At 51.0% G+C, this 24,699-nt stretch overlaps 1 protein-coding gene across 4 annotated transcripts in view; it reads right to left on the reverse strand.

Annotated features, from left to right (window-relative positions):
* LOC130260813 (S-adenosyl-L-methionine-dependent tRNA 4-demethylwyosine synthase TYW1-like) overlaps nucleotides 1–24,699 on the reverse strand; it is a 90,041-nt gene that overhangs the window by 52,851 nt on the left and 12,491 nt on the right. For all 4 annotated transcript variants that reach the window (XM_056506541.1, XM_056506544.1, XM_056506542.1 and 1 more), the window contains 3 exons: nucleotides 19,273–19,375; nucleotides 7,110–7,162; nucleotides 3,776–3,894 (listed from right to left, as the gene is read on the reverse strand). In XM_056506541.1, coding sequence (XP_056362516.1) covers nucleotides 3,776–3,894; nucleotides 7,110–7,162; nucleotides 19,273–19,375 — 275 coding nt within the window. The remainder of the gene's footprint in view (nucleotides 1–3,775; nucleotides 3,895–7,109; nucleotides 7,163–19,272; nucleotides 19,376–24,699) is intronic.

Here is a 24,699-nt window from a genome sequence, read left to right on the forward strand (position 1 = left end):
AGCAAAACCTGAAACCTCCAAGCACAGGTATAAACATTAAAGTTACAGCAGAAGAAATATGAGCCAATTTCTTCACAGGATATTTCACTCTGTCTGGCTTGCCTCCTTCTCAGATGCAAAAGTAATAAACCCTATTAATTTAAATCTTATTTAGCTGTTCCATCTCTTCACAATAATTGATTGGGCTTTGGACACTGAGCCAAAAACCCTCATCAAATCAGGTTCTGCCTGGTGCCTGTGCTGCAGGGAGGTGTCACAGAGCTCCAAACCCACACTTGCTCTAATTGATTAAAAGATTTGGTCACTTGCACATTTCCATTTAGGCAATTAAGCTAAAGAGACACAGCCTCAGTGAGAGCAGCTGGGAGCAGGGATGGAGAGTGGCAGACTCCCTTGGAGAACAGGATTATGACAGGGATGCTGCAGTAGTTCAGGTGTGGGGTGTCCCCCTCAAGGCTTTGGAACCTTTGGAACAGCCTCAGTGCTGCCTGGGGGGACACCAAACAATCCATCCTGGGAATCATGGAATATCCTGAGCTGGAAGGACCAGAGGGATCATCCAGTGCAGCCCCTGGCCCTGCACAGACACCCCAACAATCCCTCCCTGGGCATCCCTGGCAGCTCCTGGAGCTCTGGCTGTGCCCATTCCCTGGAGGAAGAACCTTTCCTGATCTCCAGCCTGAGCCTGCCCCAGCTGTTCCCATCTCCCACTCTGCTTTTCCTGTCCCCACAAAAAAACTGCCACATAATCCTGCACACCTCCAGCCTCTCAGAAGGGGACAGGCAGGGAAGCAGGAGCCAGTGAGGGGGCCCTGGCAGCTGTGACAGCTCCCAGGGACAAGGGGGACAAGGACAGCATCCAGTGCAGAGTGAAGCCACATCTCTGACAAAATCTTCTCATTTTCTGAGGGTGTTTGGATACTGGCTCTACCCATGAGCTCTAGTGGAGGTGTTCTGCCCACAGCAGTTGGAACTGATGCCCTTCAATGCCCCAACCCAAACCAGTTTGTGTTTCCATGATTACTGGTTTGGGGCCAAAATGTGTCAGTCAGGACCAGCCAACTCCAGTGACATCCAGTTCCCAGGGAAAGCAGCTGAACTGCAGCATTCTTGCCAAAGTGAGGAAGAGAAAATAAACAGGCTCCTTGGCCTTTCCTTCAGCCATCTGGGGAGAGCTCAGTGGTTGTGCAGGCAGAATCTACAAATGTCAAAATCCTGAAAGAAGAGATCAAGAAGAAAGAATCCCAGCAGCCTTATCTGCAAAGCAGCTTGCAGAGCTGCACGAGGAGCCCAGCATCAAACCTGCACAAAAAACATTCTGCCAGCAGCAGATCAAAACCAGGATTTCACATGTCTGCAGCAGCACAGATGGCACCTGCTGCTCAGGAGCTGCCTTGTTTATCCTGCCCAGCCACAGGGCCTGCAGTGAACAACCTGCAGGGTGTGGGCACAAAACAAGTGCAGGTAGGCCTGACTGCAGGGTTTGGGAGCTGGGCTGGCACAGAGCAGTAGGATTGGGTGTGGCAAGGAGGGAGGCAAGATCCCTCTCACAGCCACATAAAGGCTGCAGCAGCACAGGAGCTGGAAAAGTCACCATAAAGAAACCTTCTTTCAGCAGCAGTTCTGGTTTAAGTCAAGCTTAAAGTCCTGGGATGAGCTCAAACTGAGCCTTACACCTTCCAACTTAAACTTCCAGTTTCCAGGGGAGGCCTGAAGACAGCAGGCTGCATTCCATATGGGAGAGTCCAACACCTGCCACCCACCTCACCCACAGCAGGGAAATAAATGAATCAATGCTAAAACCTCTGAGCTCAGTGCCCTGGGCAGCTGCTGCCTTGCATTCAGGTTGCAGCCATCAGGAAAATCAGCACTGCAGCACTTGTCACCAGGCTGCTGCTGCCAGATCCCTCTGAAGTGACAGGTGACAGTGACAGCATGATGAGTTAGAGACACAGGGAACAGTGCCACCTTCTCTGGGTCTCTACATTAATGGAGTGATTTATCAATTATTGATAAATCTGTACTATCTCATTTATCAGTTTCTGCACTCTCCAGGTCACACTTGCTGGATTTCCCTGATTCAGCCTATTCCACATCCAGGCTGCTGCCAAAAAATCCTGAATGAGGGCATTTGGAAGAGAAACTGGGAAATGCTCTGTGGAGCAATGCTAGGGACAAAGCCCCTCATCCTGACCACGTTCTTGTTTGCTGTTTAGGATGTACCTTGTGTGTGGGAACAGAGGGACAAGCACAGGCAGGGCAATGTCCCTCCCAGCACAGTCTCACTGCAGGATTCCATGCACACCACGTGGAAAACAGACACCAGCAGAAGGTTTTCCTTCCCAGTCACTGCCCTGCTCTGAAGTAAAGCAGAAGCTGCACATTAAAGGTGCCATTTGCTGCCTCCTTACCAGCCAGGGTATGAGGAAAGCCCATCCAGAGCTCCAAGGAACATTTTGGAATAGACTCCCAAATGCAAACTGCACAGGATGCCCAGTGATCATATTTAACATGGGAGACAGCTTTCAAGCAACCTCCAAGTTAGGGAAGACCTTTAAATGCTCCCATGAAACATCTGCATTATTAAAACTCAAGGACTATGAAAGACAGAAATGAGCACTTAGAGGAATTTGGCTGATTTTGCATGTAAATATTATCACAGAATCCCAGAATGGTTTGGGTGGGAAGGGACCTTCAAGCCCATGTCATTCCACCTCCTGCCATGGCAGGGACACCTTCCACTGGCTCAGGCTGCTCAGGGAATATTCACTGGGATGCTGGACCACCATCCCCCAGGCTGGGGATGGAATGGGTGTTGTTGGAAGCCTGGAGTAAGGTGTAAGTCCCAGAGGAAGTACAGCTCCCATGGGATGATTTAGCAGGGTGGAAAACAAAAGAGCTCAAAGCACAGACTCCCTGTCCTCCCACTCTGGGTGCTCTCACGTCACTGCTGGCATTTCTGCTGAGCCTCAGCCTCTCTTCCCAACCCCACCCTGCACTCCCCCAGCCTGGCACACACCTCCCTTGGAAGCCCAGGCAGAAGGCAGGAAGTAGTGCTAGAGCAGCTCAGATCCAGCACAGCTCCTTTCCTTCAGGAATTCACCACACAGTCAGTCCTCTGAGAAAAGAGGATACATTCCTGACCAATGGGAAGTCATTGAGTTGAGGACAGGTTGCTCAGCCTGGAGAAAAGGAGGCTCAGGAGGGACCTTGTGGCTCTGCACAACTCCCTGACAGGAGGGGACAGCCGGGGGGGTCGGGCTCTGCTCCAAGGAACAGGGACAGGAGGAGAGGGAACGGGCTCAGGCTGGGCAGGGGAAGCTCAGGGTGGATTTTAGGAGGAATTTCTCCTTGGAAAGCATTGCCAAGGTTTGGCAGGAGGTGCCCAGGGAGGTTTGGAGTCCCCATCCCTGGAGGGGCCAAGGAAGGGTTGGACATGCACTCAGCACTCTGGGCTGGGGACAAGGTGAGCATCGAGCACAGCTTGGACTGGATGATCCTGGATGGCTCTTCCTGCCTCAGTGATTCTGGGATTTATCAGCTGTTTTAGGAAGGCAGCAGTTACTGAGTGATCACTTTTCACTAGCTCAGAGCACTGGAATTGGTAGGGGTGAAGTACTTTACATATGGAAAATGGACCCATTTCCAAAGACACTGCCATTGCTCAGCACCCCGGGGGGTTCACCCAACACAGCCAGCCCAGAGCACAGCTGGCTGAGGGACAGCTGCTGTGCCCCACAGAGCCCCACCCTGGCAGAGCCCCTGGGTGCCTTACCTCCAGCAGAAGACACACTTGTTGGCACAGGCCAGGCTGGGGGTGGCCTCCATGCAGCGGTGGCTCTCGATGCCATAGAAGGTGTGCTTGTAGCAGCCCCCGCGGCCACGCAGCATCGACTGGGGGAGGGACAGCAGAGCTCAGGGCCTCGGGGCAGGGAGCACTCACACACACATATACACACCAGGGGAGTTCAAACCCTCTGGGGCAGCTGGGGCAGGGAGCACTCACACACACATATACACACCAGGGGAGTTCAAACCCACCTGGGCCTGGCTGAGGGCAGGGGAACACTCACACACACACATATACACACCAGGGGAGTTCAAACCCTCTGGGGCCTGCTAAGGGCAGGGAACAGCAGAGCTCAGAGCCTCTGGGGCAGCTGGGGCAGGGAGCACTCACACACACACATATATACACACCAGGGGAGTTCAAACCCACCTGGGCCTGGCTGGGGGCAGGGGAACACTCACACACAGACACACACATCCACACACCAGGAGAGTTAAAACTCCCCATCTGGAGCCAAACTGAGGGCACAGCTGTGGATCTGCTCCCTTCAGCCACCTGTGACTCCAGTTCCAAGTTCAGCAATGCCCTGAGCAGGGCTGAGGGACACCAGTGGCACCTGCTCTGAGAAATTCCCAGCTCCCTATGTGACTCTTTACATGCATCCTTGCAGCCACACTGCATTTAGCAGGTCAAACTCATCCCTGTGTTAGAGGAGAAAGAACTTTAAGCTACTCAGTCCCTTCTCTGGCAGACCCAGCACAACAATGTGCTCCCCTGAGCTTTTCAGACTCAGCCCATGAAGAGCAGGTGAAGCCTCTTGAGCTGAAGGAAGTGCTCCTGGAAAAGCTCACTCAGGAGCAGTAAGGATCCATTTCAAGGCTGTCCCTACTGAATACTCCATTATTTTCATTTATCTTACAGAGTATTTCTTGCAGCACTAAATCAAATAAATGCCCTGACCTTATAAACCCTCATTCACAGCTGACAATGGCTCCAGCAGGATGCTGCACTTCCCTTCCTAGCACAGCCACAGCAGCTTTCCCAACAGGATTCAACTCCTATTTATCATGCAGGCTGCTTGCAGAAAAAGCTGTCTTTCATTAGCTTAGTTAAATAATTATAAATGAGAAAGAAACTAATACTCTCAAGAGAAAATGTGAAATATAACACAGCACCTTTTAATCTGCCTTCCTCTTCCTGGAGAGTCCTGGTGATCCAACAGAGAGGAGCAGCAGGGAAAAATCTACAGCTAATCCCTAACTGGTTGTATAGGTGGAAGATTAAATTACAAGGAAAATGCTGTTGATTCTACCCATTCTTCAAATGCTAGAGACTTCAGGAGACCCACAAATTCAGGAGAGCAAGTTATATTTGGCTTTTCCTAACGCAAACAGACTCTTTCTAAAACATACAGGATTTTGGTTTTTTCTGGAATTTGACAGAACCCAATCTTTTCCATCTGAGATAGTTCTATGAAACTATATTTAATACTGGACCTGCCAGCCCTGCTCCTGCTTTGCTCTCTCCAAAAGGCTCCTGAAGACTCTCACACACTGGTGTGAACCTGAGGCAAAGCCACTGCCTGGAACCAATTTCAGCTCAATTTATTAGAAGACTTTACATTCAATTCCTGCTTAAGCTAAAAATAGTGTGGGCCCATCTAAGCACACAGAGCTGCTATTTATTTTGTGAAATGGCCTTACAGTGCTGCATTAAAGTCTGGGTCTTTCATAAAAATAAGTTCTCTGACTTTCTCAGACAAAACAGTGAAGTTTGGCAAGTTTTCTTTAAAGGTTTTGTGATCATGTCTGCTACTAAAAATGATAGAAGGGAGAAATGGGTGTAAGAGTGACCAGAAGAGCAGCAGTGGGATCAGTGCATCCCACAGCACTCCTGACAGCCCAGAGTGGGCTCTCTGTGCTGCTCAGGAGAACAAGGCTCTTGATGAAACAGTTCACTGACACCAGGCACTGCAGTGAAAACTCTGGGATGGCATCCTAAGGACTCTTTCAAAAATAAACAAAGTTAAGCAGGCAGCAAAGGAGAGCTCAGACAGCAAGGGCTGATCACTGCCACAACACAGGAATCACAGATGTGCTGGCATCTTAACAAGGTGCTGATTCCAGAGGTTCCCATCCAGGGTTGCCCAAGGGTGCAAGATGTTGTAGCATGGTGGGAGAAGGGGCTGGAGCCCCAGGAAGGGCTGAGGAGCTGGAAAGGGGCTCAGCCTGGAGAAAAGGAGGCTCAGGAGGGACCTTGTGGCTCTGCACAACTCCCTGACAGGAGGGGACAGCCGGGGGGGTCGGGCTCTGCTCCAGGGAACAGGGACAGGAGCAGAGGGAACGGGCTCAGGCTGGGCAGGGGAGGCTCAGGGTGGATTTTGGGGCAATTCCTTCACTGAAGAGATGGTCAGTGCCTGGCACAGCTGCCCAGGGCAGGGGTGGAGTCCCCACCCCTGGAGGGGTTTAACAGCCCTGTGGATGTGGCACCTGGGGACAGGGGTCAGTGGTGGCCTTGGCAGTGCTGAGGGAAGGGTAAGACTCAATGATCTCAGAGGGATTTTCCATTCTTAATGATTCTCTGCTCCCCAAATGTACAACATTAGAGACTTGTGAGCTCCAGAGGGACCTGCCAAGGACAGCAGAAAACTGAAGGGGCTGCAGTTTGTTCTCCACAGCTCTGTGCCTCTGCTGGGAATGTTTTAAAGTCTGGAAACTGCCTTAAAAGCTATGGAGTTCCAGCTCCTCCAAGAGCCAAGTGCAGGGCTGGGAGGAGGCTGTGGCACACAGGAGTGCCCATACCCACAGGTACTGTACACAGCCACATGAACACACACCCCACAGAGCAGGGAAATCATTAACAACAATGAAATCATTAACAACATCTCCCCGTGGAAATCTGATCTGGTAAATGCTGAGAACCAGGGAAGCCCTGACTGTCACAGCCCAGCCCCAGGACAGCCTCATGTGCCTGCTCAGTTATCCCTGAGTTATCCCTGTTCCACAACCTCACACGAGGGATACAACCTTCCCACTTCTCCCTCACGTGGATTTCAGTAGGCAGAAGATGTTTTGGCAGACAGCAGAATAACAGGAAAAACCAGAAAAGGATGTTCCCAGCTCTGTGCTCAACTGTATTCTCACTCTTTGCAGAGGGATTTAATAGCTGGAAATACAAGGTTATAGCTTGAAAGACTGCATTTGGGTTTGTGCAAATAATAGCAGATTTTAAAATGATATTTCATCAGGAAATTGGAATACCTGAGCAAGTCTCTAACTTTGTTTTTATTTATGAAATTAGAAAAGGAAACGGAGCATACCTTTGTCCATCGGCAGAGCTTCACCCCAGAATGGCTCCCAATGAGTTTATAACCTGAAAACAAAGCACACTTCATCAAACAATTGAGTTTAGCCTGCAGGAATTGACACACAAAATATACCAAGTGGTACCCAGAGTGACTGACACCATGGACTCAATGCTGCTCTTCCCCACTGGCCCCAAGGTGACACCACCAGTAATGGCAGTGCCACCCCAGGGATCTCAGCCAACTGGAAATAGTTTCTTTTAGTGGGACATGTATTGATACTGCTGAGTCTGGTTTGAATCAGGGTGCCAGGGGACTCCTGCATGGACAGAATGGCAGAGCTGTCTAACCCAGGCTGTGGGACAGCTCACAGAGCCAAGGGGCAGGACAGGGAACCAGGCCATGAACAGCCCCCTCCCCACATGCCAGGATCCCTGTCCCAGCCTGCAGGACAGGAGTCCCAGTGCAGCTGGGAGGGCACAGGAGGGGAACACAACCAGGGCTCAGCCTGAACCCCACCTGAGCTTCACCAGTTCCACCCACTGGCTCTGCAGCAGCCAGGGTGAGGGAGCTGCTCCTCCACACCCAAAGGAAAGCTGAGCTCACATCAGCTCCTCGCTCCCCAGCCAAGATCAACACAATTCCATTCCAATGGGTCCAGGAGGATTAATTGCACAATGTTAAGCACTAAGTGCTATTATTACCCAAATTGCTCAATTGGGGTTATATTCCTCTTTGAGAAAAGTGCTTAGAGGCCAATATGTCTGAAGGATTAAAAGTCCCTTCCAAATCAGCATAAAAATAAGAGGGATTTGAGACACCTCACTGTGTCCCTGACAGAGGTTCATACGTCACTGGCCTGACTGTCCCCAAACTCAGCACCCCTCAGCTGCCTACTGCACCTTCCTGCTGCTCTTACTAACACTTTTAAGGGAAGGAAAAAGATTAATTATAACTTTCAAGTCTTCTTCCCTCCAAGCACAAACTTAACTGGGAAAAAGCCTTCAGCAAACTGGCCTTCAGCCCCTCCACAGAGCAGCAGCACAAGTGCCCTGCCCTGCTTGTCTGTCCCTGAGCAGCTCTGGCACAGCAAAGCCCCAGCAAGAGCAAGTGATCCCAAAGCCCCTCACACCTGCAAGGACAGCGAGCCAGACAGGAATTACAGCAGCAGCAGATGCCACACCAGCTGCAGCAGGCAGAAATTAAACCATGTGCACACAGACAGGGCTAACAGGGATCAAACAATGCTCTGCTCCTGCCATTCAAGCCCAGCAGGGACCTGCCCAGGCTCCTCTGCCCCCTGCACCTGGTGGTGTTTGATCCATCCCCTCACACTGGAATACAGACAGAGTGACCACTGCTGTAAGAAGGCTGAGAAGGATTTGGGACAAGGGATGGAAGGACACAGGGAATGACTTCCCACTCCAGAGGGCAGGGCTGGGTGGGATACTGGGAAGGAATTGTTCCTATGAGGGTGGGCAGGGCTGGCACAGGGTGCCCATACAGCTGTGGCTGCCCCTGGATCCCTGGCAGTGCCCAAGGCCAGGCTGGGCAGGGCTGGGAGCAGCTGGGACATGGAAGGAGTCCCTGCCCAGTCCCTTTAAGGTTCCTTCCAGCCCAAACCACTCTGGGATTCTGTGAGAGCCCTTCTAAGACAGTCCCCAAAGCCACCTGCAGTCTTGGGGACCTTTACCTCAGACTGGCTGAGACCCAGAGGATGCTGGTGCAGGTTCCAGGGCACAGCCACACACACGTTCCAGCTGCACGTGGCTGGAACCAAACCCCTCCCTGCCCTAGCTCTGTCCTGCCTCTTTCTGCAGCTTTTCTCTGCAAACAGCTTGTCCAGCAAGGTCTAATCTCAGCTGAGACCTCCCTGCCCTGTGTGTCCTTACAGGATTTGTGGATGAGAGCTGAAAAGGTGCTGCATTCCTCCTCCCTCTAATACAGCTGTCCAAGGCACACTCTGCTGCTGTCACCCAGAACAGCCCAAGCCTTACTTTTCCCATTTTTCCAAATCCAGCACCAGCAGTCATATAAGATTATTCTCTCACACATCACTTGTCAGTAACAGCAACATGGTTGCTTTCAAATGAGTTTTGCAGAAAACTTACACTGGAAATAGGACATGCCCACCCAGATCTGCTACTGAGCTGTTTGAGGGAAGAGGAAGCAGCTGAACTGAGCAAGGTGCCGAGCTCCAGAGCTCCAGCATTTTCTCTTAAGTTCCTTAAATCAATTTCCACCATGTGGAGCACCCACAGCTTCCTTTAAAGGCCAAGAAAATTGTACATGTTCAACATCAAACTGCCTTACAAACACCAGCCAGCTTTGGGGATGAGAGAGGGCTTATTCACCTCTGTCACTGCCAGAAGTCCCAGCTGTGGTGACAGAGACAGCAGAGATGTGCAGAGCTCCTAAACCCACAGAACTGGGGGCCCTGCACCAGGGAACTGGGAGAAGATGTGGTCACCCAGCACTGGTGCTGGCCAATGCAAGCTTCTGACACTTGGGAATGAGAGAAAATACCAGAGCCCAAGGCTGGAGCTTGTTCCACCCCTGCTGCAGGTGAGCAGAGACCTACAACACTGCAAAACCTTCCTTCAGCACTGGCTGCACTCCTGGGAGGTGGCAGCAGAGCAGTCTGGGAGAAAGGACAAAAGGTTAAGTAAGAAACTGGGAGTGTCCCAGAATCACAGAGCTGTTCTGGCTGGGAAACCCCTCTGAGATCACTGAGCCCAGACATTCCCCAGCACTGAGCCCTGTCCCCATGTGCCACATCCACAGGGCAGGGTGTGACCATCCAGGGGTGGGCATTCCACCACTGCCCTGGGCAGCTGTGCCAGGGCTGGACAATCTTTCAGTGAGAGATTTCCCCAAAATCCACCCTGAGCCTCCCCTGCCCAGCCTGAGCCCGTTCCCTCTCCTCCTGTCCCTGTTCCCTGGAGCAGAGCCCGACCCCCCCGGCTGTCCCCTCCTGTCAGGGAGTTGTGCAGAGCCACAAGGTCCCTCCTGAGCCTCCTTTTCTCCAGGCTGAGCCCCTTTCCAGCTCCTCAGCTGCTCCTGGGGCTCCAGCCCCTTCCCAGCTCTGTTCCCTTCTCTGAACATGCTCCAGCCCCTCAGTGTCCCCTCTGCAGTGAGGGACCAAATCTGATCCCAGGATTGGGGTGTGACCCCAGCAGTGCCAGCACAGGGGGCCAGGCACATCCTTACTGCAAAGTTTCAAATTAAACATGTGAAAAACTGTGATCAAAGGCAGCCTGGGGGTCTCCAGCCCTGTTCCCACACTGCAGCTCCTGCTGAGCCTCCCTTCTAGAAGCTCAGGCCAGCTCCACTCTTCCATCAGCCTTGCCACAACATCCCTGTGGCTCTGCCAAGGCCAGGAGTGCTTGAATCCAATCCTCCTGATGGCCCCAAGTCTGGAGCTGTGGGTGCCAGGACTCCCTGTGAACACACTCCCCCCTTGCTCTGAAGGGCTGTGACTCGTGACCAATAACTCTAAGTGGATATTTGGATACAGCACCTTCCAAACAATCCAGTGTTTGATGGACCTGCTGCTCCCCAGCCCTGTGTACCTTCAGACACTAAAGCTGAACAAACCAATCTATTTATTATTTCCACAGTCTAATATGCAAAGGAATAAGCAGGCTCACAGTAATCAGCTCAGCTCCCAAATAAAGGACAAGAACATCCCATCTGAAGGCTGGGTAGGAGTTGATCCTGCTCTAGATGATAAATTTTAGATGACCTAGAGGCTTGCCAAACTTCACTGAAATTAAGTGTCACTTTTATAGACGTGAATTAAGCTTTTAAACAACCTTTGGGGTGAAATGAGTGTTATCAGGCAGTAACACCAGGCTGAGGAACATGTGGTGATTGCTCACCCTGACAGGCCAACTGCAGTTTAATAGAGCACAGAGGGACGTGGAGCTGGAGAGATGGCCAAAGTCACAGCTCCTGATTGCTCCAGAGGCTGGGGCAGGACTGTGCTCAGCTCTTTGGAACCACACTGCAGCATTTCCACTCCATCCTGGAAATAAGAGTTTATCAGTCCTTTCTCTGAAACTCAAAGAACTCATGGAGGGACCCAGCTGAGCCCTCAGCACTGAGCCAGAACACTGTCTGTATTCCCCAGGCACATTCCAGTATCCAGGTGCTCTGGGTGTGGTTTGCCAGACACACATCCAGTCTTTCCAACCTCCTGGACATGGATGAATTATGACCATAACTGAGCAATTCTGGTATTTTTGAGAGCAGGGCAGAATTCCTACAAGCACAAATGTCCCCATCAGGAGCCGTGTCACGCCACCTGCACTCTCTGAACAGCTCTAACAGCCCTGCTGAGCAGCCTTCAGGGACTGCACACTACCCCCAGGTGCCAAAATGTCCAGAACAGAACTCACAGACACTCAATCCCTCAGGTTAGAAAAAACCTCCAAGGTCACTGAGCCCAAGCTGTGCCCAATGCCCACCTTGTCCCCAGCCCAGAGCACTGAGTGCCACACCCAGCCCTCCCTTGGGCACCTCCAGGGATGGGGACTCCAAACCTCCCTGGGCAGCCCCTGCCAAACCTTGGCAATGCTTCCCAAGGAGAAATTCCTCCTGATACCCACCCTGAGCCTCTCCTGCCCAGCCTGAGCCCGTTCCCTCTCCTCCTGTCCCTGTTCCCTGGAGCAGAGCCTGACCCCCCCGGCTGTCCCCTCCTGTCAGGGAGTTGTGCAGAGCCACAAGGTCCCTCCTGAGCCTCCTTTTCTCCAGGCTGAGCCCCTTTCCAGCCCCCAGGGTCTGTCTTGTCCTGAGGGGCCCAGAACTGCCTCCAGGACTGGAAGTGCCCCAGCAGTGCCAGAACAGAGGACAATCCCTGCCTGGCTGACATCTCCCAGTTCACATCTCTGCACCACCAAAAGTTTGCTTTGACCCAAAATCTCAAAGCAAAACATTCAATACCAAAAGAAAGAAGGAGATCTGTGGTTTTAAAGGCTCCAAAATCCCCAAGGAAAAGACTGAGCCATCCTTTTCCAGGAGTGCAGGCACCAGGAGCTGGGGAAAGCCACTCCAAGGCCTCCCTGTGCCTCCCAAACTCTGCTGCCTGTCAGAGAGCTGCCCTGAGAGGAGCAAAGTACAGCTGACACCTCTGTGTGGGGCCATCCAGCACTCTCCTGCAATAAAATCATTGCTTTGAGGCAGGGATTATCTGCTAGAGCTGCAGCTCAGGGCAGTCTCACACTAGCAGAAGGTTTACAGAGAAAAAAATTCCCAATTTCCTGTGGTTCTGGAGAGTGCAGTTTAACAGGGCCAGAGCTGAAGGTCAGTGACACAGCAGGATCCATCCCCACCACCTGGAAGGACCATTTTCCTCACTGAAACACCTGCTGTGCCTGAGTCACCAACCAAAAGACAAAGAATACTTGAAAATTAATAACAACAGTAATAACAGTAATAATAACAACAACAAACGCCCCTGGTGATGCACCTATTCAGATTATATCAGTATTTTATACATATCTAGAAAGAAGGGGACTCTGGGAAGTGGAATTTTTCAGATTGCCCAAGCATGACAAGAGACACCTCCAGGTTTACTCCTAGAACTGCTCAACCTTTCCACCAAGACCTATTTTAGATTGTCTCTGTGTTTGAAAAAAGGCTATTTAAAAGTACAACAGTGATTTGGGAAGGATGTCTGCCATGAGCTGAGAGCAGGAGTCGGACAGAAGCAGGGACTGCAGCCCTGTCCATCCCAAAGGGGTGGGAGGTTTGGCCTCAGCTGCCTCAGATCCCCCTCACTGTACACAACACAACATCCTGAACACTTCTAACACACAGTAAAAGCCTCCTGGGGGCAGTGAAAGGGATTCAGCAGCTGCAACCAGAGCCACCCTAGAGCCAGGAAAGTGAGACTGGCAAAGTTCAGGGATGGGAATGCCAGGAGCTACCACAAATACCAGCTAATCATAAGAGACCTCAAGGATTCTCAAAGCCTGGCTTTTCCCTTCAACCCAAATGTCTCTTGTCATCCAAGAGCACCTTTCCCCCTGAAGCACAGCAATATAAAACCTGCCATAACCAAAGGCATAATTTCCTGTCAAATGATGCCTTTTCCAGAAGCAGCCTTGGAGATCACTGATACTCTCACCTGTATCAACACCAGAGAAAATGCAGATGAGCCTTCTGTATCTGGCCCCTTTGCCCAAAAGCATCACCAAACCAGAGCACTCCCAAAAAGGGATCATGGACTGATCTGGGTTGGAAGGGACCTCAAAGATCAACCAATCCCACTGGTGATTCAGCCATTCCTATGGGAAATGGCTCCCACTGCCAGAGGGCAGGGCTGGGTGGGATTTTGGGCAGGAATTGTCCCTGGGAGGGTGGGCAGGGCTGGCACAGGTGCCCAGAGCAGCTGTGGCTGCCCCTGGATCCCTGGCAGTGCCCAAGGCCAGGCTGGGCAGGGCTGGGAGCAGCTGGGACAGTGGGAGGTGTCCCTGCCATGGCAGGGGTGGGATGGGATGAGCTTTAAGGTCTTTTCCAACCAAAAACAGTCTGGGATTCTGCAATTCTTTATTCACAGAAAAACTCAAGAAATCTGCAAGCACTGGGCATTTTTAAGAGCTGTACCTCAGGATCAGCTTTGGCTGAAGTGTGGAATGGGAGCTTCCACCTGCACAAGTCTCCTCCTGAAGCACCCAGAACAAACCCCAAAGGTAACAGATAGAACTGCTGACTGCTGTGAGCTGCATCTCTTTTCTGTTCTCTGTTCCTGAGACACTTTTCAGTCATTCAGGGCACATTCCCTTCTCCATATTTCCATGTCTGAACTGTCCCCTTGTGTAGGGCAAGTGTCACATTATGAAGAAAGGACAGCAAATTTTATCCTTGCCTGAACATATCCTGTACTTTGTTCCAGCTTAGACTTAATTTCAAAGCCCAATACTCTCCAAACCCCTGCCAAAACCTAAAACAAACAAAAAAAAAAGTATGCACTTCAAATATAAATATGTTTATTTTTTTTCTCTGTTATACATGCAGTTATTCTACCAGCTCTAGCAACACATGAGAGAAGAATCAGCCCCCCAAATGTGATTTTTCCCATCTCCTCTGCTCCTGCTCAGGTGGTACAGCTGTGCCAGCACATCAGAATTGCAGTCAGCTCTCCACCAGCTCCTGGCAGCTCTCACACAGTGGGGCTTAAGCATCCTCTGCTGCCTGGACTCCTTCCTGTCACCTGTGTGTTTGCCTTTTCTTTACAGACATTTCCTAAGGAACTGATCAAGTCTTCTCTTGGTCACTGTATTTATTCTGCTCACCACGAGTAATTTGTCAGTTAGCAAAGTAATTTTTAATCTGCCCACAGCCAGTATTTGATTTCTGTGGCACATTCTGGGGACTGCACCAGTGTCACCAATCCTGGAGGCAGCTGTGGGCTGCTAGTGCCACCTGCAGTTAAACAGCTCCTCCCAAAGCCTGGAGCACAGAGCCTGCAAAGCACTCAGCCAGCTGTGCCAGGTCTGTGCCATGGCTTGGGATCCCATTTCCACGTGCTGGGCACTCCAAAGGCTCAGCACAGAGAGCCAGGCTGAGCTGGGAACAAGAGCTGCAGGCACTGGGAGCCTCAGCCCAAAAAGGGACAGCAAAAGCCACCAAAGCTTTTAAAAACCTCAACTCCAGGTTGGTGAGCCCCTGAAAAGCCCAGTCTTTGGGATTTTTCTGAAGTCAGCCTCTTGCCTGCCCTTCCCTGCTAAAAGCCACAGGCCTAAGCACAGCTTTAGCTGCAGCACAAAGTCAGAGCAGGACAGTTTAAACAGCTGCTGAAGACACTATTTCAGATAAGAGCTGTCTCTTAATGCACCACTTGTCTTTGGAGACAAGTAAAACAGAGGTGTCCTGGGCACCCCGGGGCTAAATTGTAGCCTTCCTTAAACAGTAAGGACAGAACCAACTGGACTGCAGCAAACTGTCCTTATGGGACAGAATAATTTATCCCATGTCAGCAGGGTCAGCCTTTGGCATCATTGACCCATTCCCACTGTGCTGCCAGGCAGGGAGAGCACGGATTTGTTTGGTCCTGTTACAGCAGGAGACAGCAAGGCAAAGAGCATGGCAGAAACACAGTGTGAGCAGCTTCAGAAATCCTGGAATCATGGAGTGGTCTGACCTGAAGGGACCTAAAGCCCATCCAGTGCCATGGGCAGGGACACCTTCACTGTCCCAGGGTGCCCCAAGCCCCATTCAGCCAGGCCATGGACACTTCCAGGGATCATGGGGCCTCCCCACCCTCACAGGGAACAATCCCTTCCCAATACCCCATCTCACTCAGGCAGTTGGAAGCCATTCCTCACTGGGGCCTCCTCAGCAAACACTCATCTCTCAAAGCTTTGGGCTCACTGTCCCTGTTCCACTCCTGCCCCGTTGAGGGAAGTGCGTCAGAGCCGACCCAGGGCTGCTCAACAACCCCTGTGACCTGACAGGGCTGGTGGAGCTGGCTGGCACTGAGACTCATCATGTCTGAGCTCCAAATAGCTCAGGCAGGCACTGAACAATCCCCCTCCCAGCTGCCAGCACCCAGCAGGATGTGGTTGGCTTCAGCCAGACCATCAGATCAATAAAACATTTGGCAAATCCAGGAGCATTTGTGACTAACGATGGCACCAGCCCCAGCAGAGCACAAAGTCATGGTCAGTCCCTGAGTCATGAACAGCCTGACTGGAAGGGACCACAAGGATCACCCAGTGCAGCTCCAGCCCTGCACAGACACCCCAACAATCCCTCCCTGGGCATCCCTGGCAGCTCCTGGAGCTCTGGCTGTGCCCATTCCCTGGGGAGCCTGGGCAGTGCCAGCACCTCTGGGGAAGAACCTTTCCTGATCTCCACCCTAATCCTCTCTTGACACATAGAAGGGTGTTTTGGATTTTTGTTTGTTTTACAGATAGAGAAAACTCCACTGTGTTTTTCTACTTTCATCTTTCCTATTGAAACAGCAGCTTGAGACTCCCTCTAAAGCTCACCAAGGATTTCAATGCACTTCCTGAGAAACCAGGAACACTGGAAAGGCTCACAAGTCCTTCACACTATATCAAATGCTCCTGGCACCCAGGCCATGCAAAAGCAGCTTTCAGCCCAGAAGAGATCAAAAATTTACAAGCAACCCCAAAAAGCAAATGTGAAATTGAGCTGTCTTCCCTAAACTCCACAGGAAATGTAAACATGGAAAGTTTCTATTTTCAGTTCATTTCATTTCTTTCAGGCTACCTGAACACACAGGATGACTGAAGCACCACCAGGAGCACTGCAAACCCAGCACACAACCACTGCCAGCCTCTCCCCCACTGCACTGGGCACTCACCAAAGCCTCAGGGCTGTGCTGGTGCTTCAGGCAGGGCTGGGCACTGATGGAAATGGAAATGGAATTGTGTTGTCTCTGGCTGGGACTTTCAAAAGCAGCTCTTGCTGAGTACCTGTTATCAAGGTATCTGCAAGCATGCAGCTCCAAGGGCTAAAATAAAAACCTTTGCTTAAGCACTGTTCCCTTTACCTCCAGTAAGGTAAATTGCTTTGAAGTTGAATCCACAGCGAGCACTGCCATGGTCTGAGGAGATGCTGCACCAAGGAAAACCTCTGTTATGCAACTGCAGAATCAAAGAACAGTTCTCCCTGAATCACTGATATTCATTTTCCTTCTCTTGGGCTAATTATGTCCTCAGGGATACTCTTGAAAAGACACTGAACCTACACCCAAAGAAACCAGTTGGTGCAAAATAAATGAGAATCTTTTGACTACACTGCACTTATTATTTTAGGGGGAATGATGCTAAGGGAAGAAGGGAATTGTTTTAGTCTTGTAGCCACAAAAGCCTTCCTGGTGTGTTATTTACAAGAAAATATTACACGACATAAAAAAAAAAAAAAAAAAAAACCAACACAGCTTCTCTTTTTCACAGCTGAGTGCCCACTGAAGAATTTGGTGAGCAGCAGAGGAGGGAGAGCTGGGAGAGGCAGCTAGGCTTTAAGGACTCAGCAGTTTGGAGTCTTGGGAAGTGCAGATTTATGTGAGCAGATCCTACCAGTGGCTCCAATACTGGCACTACCATAAGAACTGCAGGAAGGGAGAAATGTGGACCCACTTATCCAGATCATGAATTCCTGTCCCTGGAGTGTCACAAGGACATCAGAGCTCTCTGGGGAGCCTTGAGTCAAAAAAATTATGGTACTGGTTGCCTCCAGTACTGCTTTATTTTCCAAATGGCCACTTTGTACAAAAGCACACTTCCATTCACACCCAAACCCAAACCAGCAGGGACTGGTGAGACTGAGCCTAGGGGAAATGCTCCAACCACCACACAGAGCACAGGGCCAGCACAGAGCACTGCCCCCATCCCCTGCTTTCTTTAGCAGTAACTAATAAAAAGGATACAAGAAAACAAAAGGCTGCCACCTTAAACACAAAAGGAAGTAAAATATAAATAAAATACAGTCAAATACATGACAAACAAAACCAAAGTAACTGCCACCACACCACAGCCTTCAGGACTGAGGCTAAAAAGATGGATTGGCCCAAGGCTTGCACTGGCCCCAGCCAGCAGCAGCTCCCTGAGAGCCATGAGCAAAGTCTCTGCCACTCCTTGCTGTGGGTCATTCCTCACCCACACAGTTAAAGAATGGCTCTTTGCTTCCCAGCTGTGTCAAGGCTGATGCAAACCCCGTGACCAAAGCTGGTGGCCCCAGGCTGCTCTGGGCAGAGCATTCCAGGCACTGCAAAGCTTGGCCAAAGAGCAGCCCAGGCCTGGCAGCAGCAGGGCTGGGCTGCACAGCTGGACTCACCCAGGACATGCCAGACTCCAGAGCTCAGCTCTCAGTGACACAGGGGCAGTCCCAGGAGCTTCAGTGGGGAATCCCCATCCCTGGAAGTGCTGAACAAACGTGAGGAGGTGGCACTTGAGGTCACGGTTTACTGCTGAACATGGGGGTGGTGTTGTGCTGGTGGTTGAACTTGATGATTTTAAAGACCTTTTCCAACCTTAACAATGCCATTATAACACTGATTTAGCAGCAAACCAAGCACACTCCACCCCAAGAGAGAAAAGAAATCAGACTAAATCCCATTAGTCTCCATGTCAGCAGCAAAAGGAAGCTCCCATCAGCCTCCTCCTGGCTCTGCCACTCCCAGTTGAGGCTCCTGAACTGCAAGGCTCACTCTGCCTCTCCTCATGCTGGTCCTTTGTTTTAAAAAAAGACATTAAATCCACTCCAGCTGCTCTCATTGGAGAGCTGCTGATCTAAACATCTACTGGATGGCTAAAATTAGTTTGAACTACTTCCTTTTCTGGAAACAGTGTTTCAGCAACAAATCAGAGTTTGAAACCAAGATAAAAGCAAAGGCCTAAGATGCAAAACAGATGCAAAGCTGATCTTTAAATATTCTCTGACAAACCTACACTGTGGGAGCTGCAGAGTGTGGGACCATTGGCACCTCTCTGAAGCTGCCCCAGCAGGTACATCAAACCCTGGGAGCTGCAGGCACTGCATGAGGAGCCCAGGAGCCAGCAGAGTGTCCTGGGGGATCCTGGGGCATGGGGAAGAGCAATCCCAGCAGGTCAGGGAGTGATCCTGCCCCTCTGCTCAGCCCAGGTGAGGCACCTGTGCAGCTCTGCCCAGCTCTGGGCTCCACAGCTCAAGAAAGACCAGGAGCTACCAGAGAGGGTCCAGTGGAGGCCACAAGGATGATCTGGGGCCTGAAGCATCTCCCTGGTAAGGAGAAGCTGTGGGAGCTGGGCCTGGTCAGTCTGGAGAAGGGAAGGCTGAGAGGGATCCCATCAATCCATAAAATATCCCCAGGTGGTATCAGAGGATGGTGCCAGGCTCTGTTCAGTGCTATCAGTGACAGGATGAGGAGCAATGGCCATGAACTAAACCACCACAAATTCCCCCTCTCCATGAGGAAGAGCCCCTTCCCCCAGAGTGGCAGAGCTCTGGAACAGCTGCCCAGGGCAGGCCCCCCTGTGGCCACCCCCCAAACCCCCTCGGACACATTCCTGTGCCACCTGCCCTGGGCTGGCTGATCTCCAGAGGCCCTTCCAGCCCCAGCCATTCCATGTGTCCTGCCATGAGGCCCAGGGCAGCCCCTTCCCCCTGCTCAAAGCCAGCACCAAGACTCTGAGCTGTGCCCCAGCTGCTCTGGGCAGAGCCTCACCTTGTTTTGTGAGTGCCTCCCTCAGGGCTGGGGTGATCATCTCTCTCCTCTCAGCCTCCTTCCTCCCAGCTCCAGCAGCTCCTTCCTGCAGCTCCTGCTCTCTCTGTTGGAAGGCAATGAAATACAGCCAGTTAGACAAGGCATCACCCCAAACACCTGCTGGACCAAACTGAGCCAAGTGCCACACAGCAGTTCCTGCTTCCCTGCCATCCTGCATCTCATCCCTCTTCCCATCAGGCATTCAGGGCAGTAATCTGGGAAAGGAACACCCTCCAGCACACCAGATCTGTCCCACTGACACAGCAATAAAATTCCCACGGATATTTAACAACCAGGGTGTGAAATCTCATCCAAGAGTGACTCCAGGTTTTAAGCCCAAAATGTTTCATGGGTGCACAACAACCAAACCAGTGTGTGCCTGGAGAGCTCAGGAGTTCAGAGAACAGAGCAGCCCTGAAGCAGAGCCACTGCACCATCAAAATTCAGCCACAGCAAAGGCCTGCAGGAAAAGGCTGATCCCCCTGCCCCCTCCAGCAGCAGCCCATGGAAGTCTGCCTTCCAGCTGCTTCCAACACAGCTGAGCCCTGGGCAGGAGCTCCAGATACTGGGATAAAGTCATAGGCAGGAGAAGCAAACCCTGGCACGTAACAAGTGGTGACTCCCCTGCTGTGTGAGTGTCACAGCTGAGACTTTATGGGTATTTATTGTTTCATGTCTGCACAAAGAAGCATCAAAGTGGAAATAATTACTTGGATATTTCATGCAACTTGTAATCTGTCAGTTCTTTATGGCTTTTATTGAAGGAATTATGGATAAACAACAAACAAAAACCAGCAGAGGACATTTTGTCTTGACAACACTGAGGCTATTTCACATCCAAGCCTCTTTTGTGCCAAAGCCATGGAAAAGTTAATGGAAATGCTTCCAGTTTGAGTCTCTGCACCAACTGTCAGCATCACTAAGGAAACCAGTGCTCCTGACTCGCCAAACTGCTCATCAAAAACAGAGAGAGGAGTCTGACTGCTCCTGCACACAAACAGACTGCTTCTGTACCTGAGCAACAGCTCAGAAAATAAAAGGTGTCTCCAAAGAAAAATAAATTTAAATATTAAAACCCACACACAGAGAGGTTCAAGGACAAAACAGAGCTCCTAATTAACACTTAGAAGGAAACAGGAGAGTAAAACATTTAGGGACAGAGATTATTACCTTCCCTACTTGTTTTGGATAAAACTCTGCTCACAGTTTCAGGGATGTTGTTCAGAAATGTATTTTTCAACAGTCAGTAGCACAACATGGTCCTTTCTGAAGGAGAAAGCTGTATCCACCTTCTGCTTCCTTCCACTCAGCTTCCTCAGCCTTTAGGCAAGACTTTATTGGTTTCTGTAACACATCAAAACTCCCCTGGAAGCCTACCTCTAATAATTAATTGTCATTTAGTAGGTTTTAAAGCTCATTTCTTAAGCCTTGATCTTAATTTATCAGCAAGACTCTTCAACAGTAAAATATTAATATTGCTGGGAAAGCTTCATGCATAAGAAAGGAAGGAGATAATACACAGAAACTTCATCTTCCAAGTGTTAAATAAGGACCTTGTCCTGACACAAGCCATCACTCAACCCAGGGCTCAGGCAAGGCCCTGCCTTAGCACAGACTGAGGCCATGCCCATGGCAGGGGAGTGGAACCAGAGGAGTTTTAGGGTCCCTTCCCACCCAAATCACTCCCTGCTCCTGTGATTTGGGAGCCCCTCAAGGTCCTGAGCAGGATTTAAACATGGACACCTCCTGGCCTTAGCTCTGCCATCTCAGGCTAGGTCACTCCTCCCAGAAGAACTACATCTCCACCATGGAGCACATCCTAATATCAAAAATGCAGCCATTAATTTAATTAAAAATGAGAGACCCCACCCAAAAGAGCCTCCAAACACAGACAAAATCCTTCTGCATGGAAATCATTTGCATTTCTACCTCTGTCACTGCACACCTGAGGAAAGCACCTGGATAGAACAACATCCCACTCCTTCCTGGCAGGGCAGAAATAGAGTTCAGTGACCATCTTCCCTCCACAGAGGGGGATCTCAGCTCTCCCTGCCCACACCCTGATGTGAGGCCATGCTTGGTTTTTCCCTGCCCTGCAATAACTGAGCTGCTCACTTTGGAAAGGGATTGGCTGCACATACTCCTGGTGGGAAATGGAATTCACTGCACAGGGATTTTTACTTATTTACTTAATAAACTTTTCAGATCTGTTATTGAGGGTTGGAAAGGAGGGAAAAAATTAACTTTGCACACAGCAAACATCTCCAGTTGTGGTGATTTAGTAGAAAGCCCTGCAGTAAATCCAAGGCAAATCACTGTCTTTCCATAACAAATCAAGCAAGCAGTGACAAGAGCCAGCTTTTCAGGCCATTGAAATATTTCATTTCAGCCAAAAACTGGTGGTGCAGCTCACAAAGGAGTGAGCCCAGAGATGAGGAAAACTTCTGGATACACCCCAATTCCCTAGAGGGCTCAGCACAGCTCCACTGCAGGCTGGAGGAGTTTGGTTCTGAATAAAGGCAGATGAACTCAGGTATGAGGGGAAAAGGCAGCTGAGAGGAAAAGGAATCCCCTCCCTTTCTCTCTCACACAGGCAGCACAACAGGCAGAGGCAACACATTCCCATGGCAAGGCAAACACAACTTCCATGGACCAAGAGCCCCTGGCACAAGTGAGGGCCTCAGCATTCCCTGTCCCAGGACAAATCCCAGTGCCAGTGTTCCAAAGGGCTTCCTCCAAATCTGCCTTGCAAACTCAGCCCCAGGCACCCCCCAAAGGTGCCCACCAGGATGTGCTCCTGCCACTGTCCTCCTCTCTGGAATGCTCTCTCCAGGATGTCCAGGTACCTGACAGCTCCCTGTGTTTCCCACTTTATCCATCAAACACTCTTCAAACTGATTGTGCAGGGGAGAGAAAAATAAAAAAGGCACCAAAACTCCACACAAAGCCCAGGGAAGAGGAGGTTGTGTGGAGAACTCCCAGCACCTTCCAGGGTCTGGAGGGGACACTGGAAGCCAGAGAGGATCAGGAACTGGAGTACCATGACAGGCAGTAACAGGTTCACTCTGACAGAGGGGAAATTAGAGTTAGTTATTAAGGAGAAATTCTTCCCTGTGAGGGTGGGCAGGGCTGGCACAGGGTGCCCAGAGCAGCTGTGGCTGCCCCTGGATCCCTGGCAGTGCCCAAGGCCAGGCTGGGCAGGGCTGGGAGCAGCTGGGACAGTGGGAGGTGTCCCTGACCATAGAACAAAATGAGCTTTAAGGTCCCTTCAAACCCAAGCCATTCTATGATTCCCTAAATTAACTTAATTTAGCACTTTTAGCCTCGTGGCTTTATTTACTGATGTGTCATGGCAGGGGGTAAAAAGCTCCCCCAAAAGCTTTTACTCTCAGAACAAAATTTACACCCAATTATGACTCAACTTCTTTCCTGCTTAACCTCCCAGGGGTCAGACAAAGGGAACCCCTGGCCTTGCCACGATTTACAGCCTCATCCATCTACAAGCTCCAGGACCTTTTCCCAAATGAAAAGCACGAGCATTAAGCAAACAGGAACACAGCAGGGCTGGAGCCAGCAGGAACAGAACAGCACTGAGGGAACGCTGGCCAGGCTGTCAGGAAAACTGCCTGGCAGCAAGAAGGATTAGCAACACTTCCCCAGGAGCTGGGGAATGAACTGTTAAAGTTCATGAATGATATGAAGGAGAGTTAAAGTTCACAGAGCAGAGCTCTGGAAGCAATGCCCCTGGGGCAGCAGGACAGCCAGCAATGCTGGCAGCTCCTGCCCCTGCTCAGCCTCATCTGGCAGGGGCACCACTGACAGAAGGCACGTGGAGATTTGGGGACCTGATGAGACACCAGGCTGCCCACAGGAACGCTGCTCCTTTCCTTACAAAACAACCTGCCTGGAAGGCTGAAACACATGGGAAAAAGGGGACAGTCCACAAAGACACCCCTGAACACAAGCACAGGAGCAGAGGGTGCACTGTGGGCACTGTCCTCCTGCAGGAACACAGCTGTGGCTGTCACAATTCAGCTGTGACAGGCAGAGACAGAGCTGCAATTTGCTGAGCCCAGGGATGAACACCCTGTCAATCCCACAGCACCCTGGCCCTCGCTGCTGTCAGTCCCCAGCAGAGACAGCCAGGAGCTCCTGCAGCAGGGAGAACTGAGCACTCAGTGAGGGAGCTGTGAACCAGCAAACAGCCCAACAGAGAAAATCTTATTAAAAACAGCTGCCAGAGCCTACATAATCACAGGCTACACACCCACCCCAGCACTGCCCAGTGAAGCACAAGGAGCTGAGAGCAGCACAAGGAGCTGAGATGGGAACAGGGCAATGCAGCACGTGGCCATGATCAAAACATCAGCCTGGGGCAGAAGGGAAAACTGGGGCAAGTGCTCTCAAAAAGTGGCCCAAAAGTCACAGAATCATGGAATGGATTGGGAAGGACTCTAAAGCTCAGCCTATTCCACCCCTGCCATGGCAGGGACACCTCCCACTGTCCCAGCTGCTCCCAGCCCTGCCCAGCCTGGCCTTGGGCACTGCCAGGGATCCAGGGGCAGCCACAGCTGCTCTGGGCTCCCTGTGCCAGCCCTGCCCACCCTCACAGGGACAATTCCTGCCCAATATCCCATCCATCCCTGCCCTCTGGCAGTGGGAAGCCATTCCCTGTCCTGGCACTCCATCCTCCTTGTAGGTTCCCTTCCAAATGGGGAAAGTCCCTGAGAAGTTCTGACTGAGACCAAAAAAACCCAAATTCAGAAACAGGACTTTTCTCTCCCTAAGTAGAAATCCCTGTGAAATTTAAATAAGGAGGTGGAATCCCCAGCTCCCTCCCAGTGCTGTTGGATAACAGAAGGTTCCTGGTGCTATTCTGAGGCAGCAGCCCCAGCTCCCACCCAAACAATGGAAAACAGACCTGCAACTCCATCCTCACAGAGGGAATTTTCCATTGCCTTTTGTCTGAAAAGTCAGTGCTGAGATTTCTGAGCAGAATTTAAAATCCCAAATTCCTGCAGACAGGCAGTGACAAGAGCTTATGCTGCCATCCAAGTGTATCAGCCTGAAAGGGCACTGAGCATCTCCCATGAAATGCAGAAGCAAAAATGATCCCACCAACCTCATTTTCTTGAAGGTTCAACATCAGCACAAGTCCTCAAGGACAAGAAAGCTCCCAGGTCACAACTTTGCAATGTATCTGCAGGGCTGCAGGGGGGTTCAGAGTGCTGCACTGAGCTCCACCAGCACTGCTCTGCTGTAGGGCAGCTTTTACAAGGTGCTGCTGAAGCACAGCTCCAACTCACACACTGCTGAGAGGCCCTGCCAGAGTTTGTTTGATTTGGGAGACTTCCTTGACAAGCCAGGAACAAGACTGATTTTCAAAGG

The sequence above is a fragment of the Oenanthe melanoleuca genome, chromosome 19 (assembly GCF_029582105.1).
Source record: "Oenanthe melanoleuca isolate GR-GAL-2019-014 chromosome 19, OMel1.0, whole genome shotgun sequence".
Lineage (NCBI taxonomy): Eukaryota > Metazoa > Chordata > Aves > Passeriformes > Muscicapidae > Oenanthe > Oenanthe melanoleuca.